Source organism: Podarcis gaigeae, assembly GCF_964106915.1.
Source record: "Podarcis gaigeae genome assembly, chromosome: 14".
In the NCBI taxonomy this organism is placed as follows: domain Eukaryota; kingdom Metazoa; phylum Chordata; class Lepidosauria; order Squamata; family Lacertidae; genus Podarcis; species Podarcis gaigeae.
Window position 1 is genome coordinate 50,771,705 of NC_139690.1, and position 6,000 is coordinate 50,777,704.

General features: G+C 46.0%; 1 protein-coding gene across 1 annotated transcript in view; it reads right to left on the bottom strand.

The window, feature by feature from the left end:
- IQCE (IQ motif containing E) overlaps positions 1-6,000 on the bottom strand; it is a 38,249-nt gene extending 32,249 nt beyond the window's left edge. The window contains exons 1-3 of the mRNA XM_083711534.1: positions 5,701-6,000; positions 1,398-1,445; positions 285-327 (exon numbers count right to left, since the gene is read on the bottom strand). Of these exons, the coding sequence (XP_083567660.1) occupies positions 285-327; positions 1,398-1,445; positions 5,701-5,742 (133 nt within the window). The 5' untranslated portion in view covers positions 5,743-6,000. The remainder of the gene's footprint in view (positions 1-284; positions 328-1,397; positions 1,446-5,700) is intronic.

Genomic DNA, 6,000 nt, shown 5'->3' on the forward strand with positions numbered 1-6,000 from the left:
TGCTATAGATTAAAACTGCAGCAACAACAAGCTTCTAACATTTCATCTGAGTAAAGCTGCAAAGGATGTGTAAACTAATTGCCTTCGAAAAATATGTAAACCACAAGATAATAAAAGGCTGAATTTCTTAGCCAGGTAAGAAAGCAGCCAGTAATATTTATCTTAAAGCTTATCTTCCTATCTTAAAGCTTTTTTGGAGAGACCATTCAATTCCCTATACCAGCACAGATGTCGCATTGTCATTAGGTGGTTTCAGGGAAAGGGAAAGGTCTAGTCATGCTTACTTGGTGATTTTGGAGGCTTGCGAGATGTTTTCTTCTTCAATTTCTGAAAAAAATTATTTATTTGGCACTGAAATTCACCAATTTCATTGGTTTGGAATAACATGATGGCTACAAACAGCATATTTATTTTCTGAGCAGGGAACAACAGTGTCACTTCCATTATACATATGTAGAAAGTGGGGTTCTAATTAGCCAGCCAGGTTTACTAAAGTTCCAAAACTTTATCAACAAATCGCTAACCTGAAAGCTGAAATTTTCATCAAAATAAGTCAATAAAATAGGAATAGGGAACTTGCGGCCCTTCAGATGATGCTGGACTCAGGAGCTGTTGTTGTCCAACAACAGCTGAAGCACCCCATGCTCCCTCCCTGTGTAATAAACAAGACAATATCTTACAGTGCTGTAAAAGTAAAAAATCTAATTTTGTTCCTTGTCCAGATTTCTCAATTAAACTTCCAGATTACAGTAGCATTACATACACACACACACACACACACACACACACACCAGGGACAAAGTAAAGCCCACTTATTTTTGTAAAAAAGGCTCACTAGTAACAGCTTCTTATATATTAGCAACTACTACTAGAACAATGAATGCTGCAGATTTGGGATTAGTGGAGTGGTCCAGAGAAATACCCAGATGAGTCCAGAATTGTTGCCTGGAAACAAACAGTCACAATAGATGAAGCAAATTCACACCTACATGCCTGATATTAAGTTTGCTGCTGGGGGGAAAAACTACCACATTATATAACAGGAGAAAATTCCTCCCAAGGTGTTTTAAAAACTCAAGATCACCTGCATCAATATCACCATGCACAAATCAGTCCAAATGGAATATTATGAATACTGTTATGAAACTAACCATAGTTGGTTTAAAACCAGGATCCCTTTATATGGCCATGAGGGTAAGCTGGGATTCCTTAAAAATGAAACGAAACTCTGACAAAAGTTTTGCTTTAGGTCACAGGGAGGAAGGCGAGTGCCAGCCTGACAATCTGGCTTGCTCTGGGCTCATCCGCAGAGCACTTGAGCCTGGTTTACCATTGTAGCGCAGTCACTGAAAGGGAAAGTAAAGTGTACAGAAAGAGAACATTCTTGTAAAACTCACCGTTTCTGTGTCAGATTCAAACGTCATTGCAGAAAGACTGTCCTCTGCCTGCAGAATAAAAATGCATACGTATAGGACTTTTTTTGCATGTGCACCTGCGGCTTTCTAGATACTGTTGGACTCCAACCCCCACCAGGCCCAGCCAGCATCTCCATGCTCAGCGATTATGGGAGCTGTAGTCCAGCAATTTCTGATGGGCCCTGGGTTCCCTATCCCTGAACTTCTTCATAATGTCCTGGCATCATTCAGAGGCACCAGATTTCAACTTAAATCTGCTTGCATGAATTACCAGGAGAGCTGTGGAAATACAGTGGTGCCTCGCAAGACGAAAAGAATCCGTTCCGCGAGTCTCTTCGTCTTGCGGTTTTTTCGTCTTGCGAAGCAAGTCCATTAGCGGCTTAGCGGCTTAGCGCTATTAGCGGCTTAGGGGCTTAGCGGATCAGCTGTTAAGCGGCTTAGCGGATCAGCTGTTAAGTGGCTTAGTGGATCAGCTGTTAAGCGGCTTAGCGGATCAACTGATAAGCGGCTTAGCGGCTTAGAAAAAGGGGGGGGAACCCGCAGGAACTCGCAAGACATTTTCGTCTTGCAAAGCAAGCCCATAGGAAATTCGTTTTGTGAAGCACCTCCAAAACCGAAAACACTTTCGTCTAGCGGGTTTTCCGTCTTGCAAGGCATTCGTCTTGCGGGGTACCACTGTACATGACACAATGTATTAGTAAGGCGGGTGGGGTTGGATATAGTCTCATTTCCCTTTTTTTTTTTATTTCCTTTAAAAATAGTGTTGTCCCCCACCTGTTTTTTGCAAATAGGTCACTCTCTAAGGAAGTACTTTGCAGTTCATTTCTGCTGATGCTTTCACCAATACTTCTAAGCCCCACCAGTCTGGTCCTTAGGTTAGATCTAGATTTCGCTTTGTGTGAAAGGCAGAATTGCGGGGGGGGGGGGGGTCGGGGTCTAGGCTGGTATTTACAGCCTGGATAGCGGCATGAAGAGATAAACTGGCTTCCTGGTAGCTCACTGCAGGCAGACTCGGGCCACACAGCGCATCACAGAGTTTTTAATTTCCTGAAGTCCCATTCTTCAAGGCATACTGGCAGATTATTTTTTTGCTATCCTTCAGGCATCTGATCTCAGGCTATATCTCCCTCCTATCCAATTTGCCCTGCAATGTTAGTGAGTGATCAGACTGCGAAAGAGGCAAGGACCGCAGAGCTTGAAGGCAGATGGGTAACCACCTCCAGGAGAGTGGAGCATAGGCAGAAATTTCTAAGAGCTGGTCTCTCCCGTTACCTGGGAGGAATTAAATGAAAGAGATATAAATCTCAAGAGACAGTGATGGAACAACTTTCAGAAGAAGATTTCAATTGTGCTAATGCTAAGAACAGAAAACACAGCAATCTGCACGTCACAGATAGCTTAGACAGAAGAACTAAGGGTGTGTTTGACTGGTTTTAGCAGCAGATTAATCAACTGAAACTTTAGGCGATGCCTCTATTTTATAGTGGTCAGGAAATTTTAATCCATGGAGTTATAAATTATGCCTATGGGGACATTTTACTTCTAATAAACATTACAATAACAATAAAGACTGATTTTGTTCTTTTTGATGTGAGCCACATTTGTCTGAAAAGGAGAAGAAAAAATGCAGTAAATAAATTGTGAGGCTTCACTTTAATTCCAAATTTGGACATAAATGATAAATAAACCACCTAAGACTGCACTCCTATGCATGCCTATCTGGAACTAAGCCCCACTGAACACATTGGGAATTACTTCTGAGTGAACATGCATAGGACTGAGCTTTCCCTCTAATCTGCTCATAGGACATTTGAGGGTAAGGCTTGCACACAATGTTATAAAGATAACATCTGAGATGGTATGACAAAGTTATGGGATACTCCTAAAATAAGCTCATTCTAATTCTTATACAGGGCTCTGGTAAAAGGCACTGCAATTTAAAGCTAGTCCTCTTATCACATGATAGAAATGCAAGGACCATATGCACAGCTGTGTAGAGTAGTGGTTAGAGCAGCCATAGGCAAACTCGGCCCTCCAGATGTTTTGGGACTACAACTCCCATCATCCCTAGCTAACAGGACCAGTGGTCAGGGAGGATGGGAGTTGTAGTCCCAACATCTGGAGGGCCGAGTTTGCCTATGCCTGGTTAGAGTGTCAGGCTAGGCCCTTGGAGACCAGGGTTCAAATCCCCACTTGGTCATGAAGCTCACTGGGTGACCTCTGGACCAGTCACTACCTCTCAGTCTAACTTAACTCACAGGGTCATTGTGGGGATTAAATGAGGAAGGGCAGGACCATGCACACCACCTTGAGCTTCTTGGAGAAAAACGTGGGATATAAGGGCAATAAATAGAAATAAACTCAATGAGAACTGTGGAAAAGACTAAATTCAAGACATCAGGAGGATAGAAGGGGCAGAGGATTGGTGCCTTTGTGTGATCCTGGGATCACTGGCACACACAAGAAGGTATTTGTCATAGAAGATAGGTCTGTCAATAGCTATAGACCATAGCAGCAGGGAAAAACCTGCTTTACGTATCAGATACTGAGGACAAACAACAGAATACGGGCACGACTTTCCAATCCAGCTTGTGACTGGTTGCCGTTGGAAGCAATTCTGAACACAAAAGTTCCATCTAGTTGTAGAGAAGCTCGTCCAAATTTGCATAAACCTTTAAGCCACCACCACACCTTGTAGTAGTAAGTCCCACAAATCAATATTGCATCACCTATTGTACTGGGTGACCGCGATGGGTTATTAAAAGGGAAGCAGAAAGATTTGTCTTTGCCCATGTCCTCCATAAACACATTGGCCCCCCCACTCCATATTTTTTCTCAGCTAAAAAGCTCCAGTTTCATGCAGGTCAATGTTTATTTGTAAGTTCTTGTGAAGCTTCTCCCACAAAATCCTGGGGGCTGTAGTCTGTTAAGGGTGCAGAGGTTTTGGGATATGCCCGTTTTCCTTTCTACAATATCCAGAGTTCCTTGTGAAGGAGAGAGACTGTTAAACCACTCTGGGAACTGTAGTTCTAGGAGGGGAGCAGGGGGGCTCCTACTCACTCACTCTTTGCATCCCTAACAAACTACAGCTCCCAGAATTCTCAGTGAGAAAGCCACAACTGTTTAAAGCAGCATCGTGGGCTTTACATGTCCAGTGTGAATGTGGCCTTAGCTTTTATGAACGGTGCATATCAGTTTTGAAGGCTGGATTCATTTATTTCTTAGGTTTGCCAGCGCAGGTGGGTGGGAGACAGAGATGAGGAGGAGGAGGAAGCAGCAGCAGCAGGCTACGGTTGCCACCTGTCCTGTATGGTTCAGGATTGTCCCGTTTATTTCAATGTAAAATGCTATGTCCTGTACTGATACAGTTTTGCACTGTATTTCAGGTCTTCTCTCTCTCTCTGCCATATTAGGGACCTTCTCCAAATGCACGTGTTGGAAAGGGGGCATGAAAGGCTGCGTGTTATTTAAGCTCTGGGTCGCAAAGCACAGGCGGATTTACAAATCCATGCGTTTGTGTGTGATAAAATTCCAGAGGAGCCTTCCTGTGAGACTGGCAACAGATTGCAACAGGTTGCTTTGAAGTCACTTTGTGACCCCCCCCCAAAAAAAAATCGTCCACCCACCACCCTGTCCTGTCTTTTGCCAGAGCAAAGAGCTCAGGGCTGGATTTAGCTTTGATGAGGCCCTCAGCTCCTGAAGGTAATGAGTCCCTTTCTATGGCCAGCTGTCCTTTGTCAACAACAAATTGTCACTGCTTTTTGTGTTGAATAGATGCTATATGGTAATTTAGGTATCTAAAGCCATTTGCACATAACAAAATATGTATTTTATCCAAGTAATTGTTGAAGTGAAATGCAATTTTGGAAATGTACACCCAGTTGTTTTTTCCTTTAATTTTTTGGAGGGGGCCCAAGAGAGTGGGGCCCTAAGCTATAGCTTGTTTAGCTTATACGTAAATCCGGCACTGGGGCAGGTGAGGGAACCCACGAAGGGATGGGGCAACCCTTGACCCACCTGCTGCTCTAGAGGAAGCCCCTCTGAGTTCAATGGAGGGGCGGGAAGTGGGGGCATCGCGGGGGGGGGTGGAGAGGGAGATGTTGCCTCCCCCCTCGCCATAAGGCTTGGCTGGGCCGCAGCTGCCCCTTCCTCGACCCCCGGCCTCCAGCCCCACCAGGCCTCCCCTCCCCTCAGCCGGGAGAGGCGCAGGAGAGGCTCCCTTTCCCCCAAGGCCGGCCTGCCTGCCTGCCTGCCGGGAGAGCTTTCCCGCTTCCTCTCCCCTCACCAGCTCCCGCTCCGCGGCGGCCTCGTCGGGGCTCTGAGACATAGCGAGGAAGCGCCGGCCGGGCCAGCGAAACCACCATTTCACCCCAGGCGGCAGCGGCCCTTTCTCCGACTCCGGCGGCCTTTCCTCGCCACTTCCGGGTTTCGGGCTCCATGGCAACCTGCCGCGGCAACCAGGACCCGGATGGGGGCGGGGCGAGCCCGGGCCGGGAGGCTCCGCCGCCGGAGTTGACAATCAAAGGCGCGGGCCGAACGAGAGCTTGCCCGAAGTGACGCGCTTGCTGTTGGGGGAGAGGCGCGC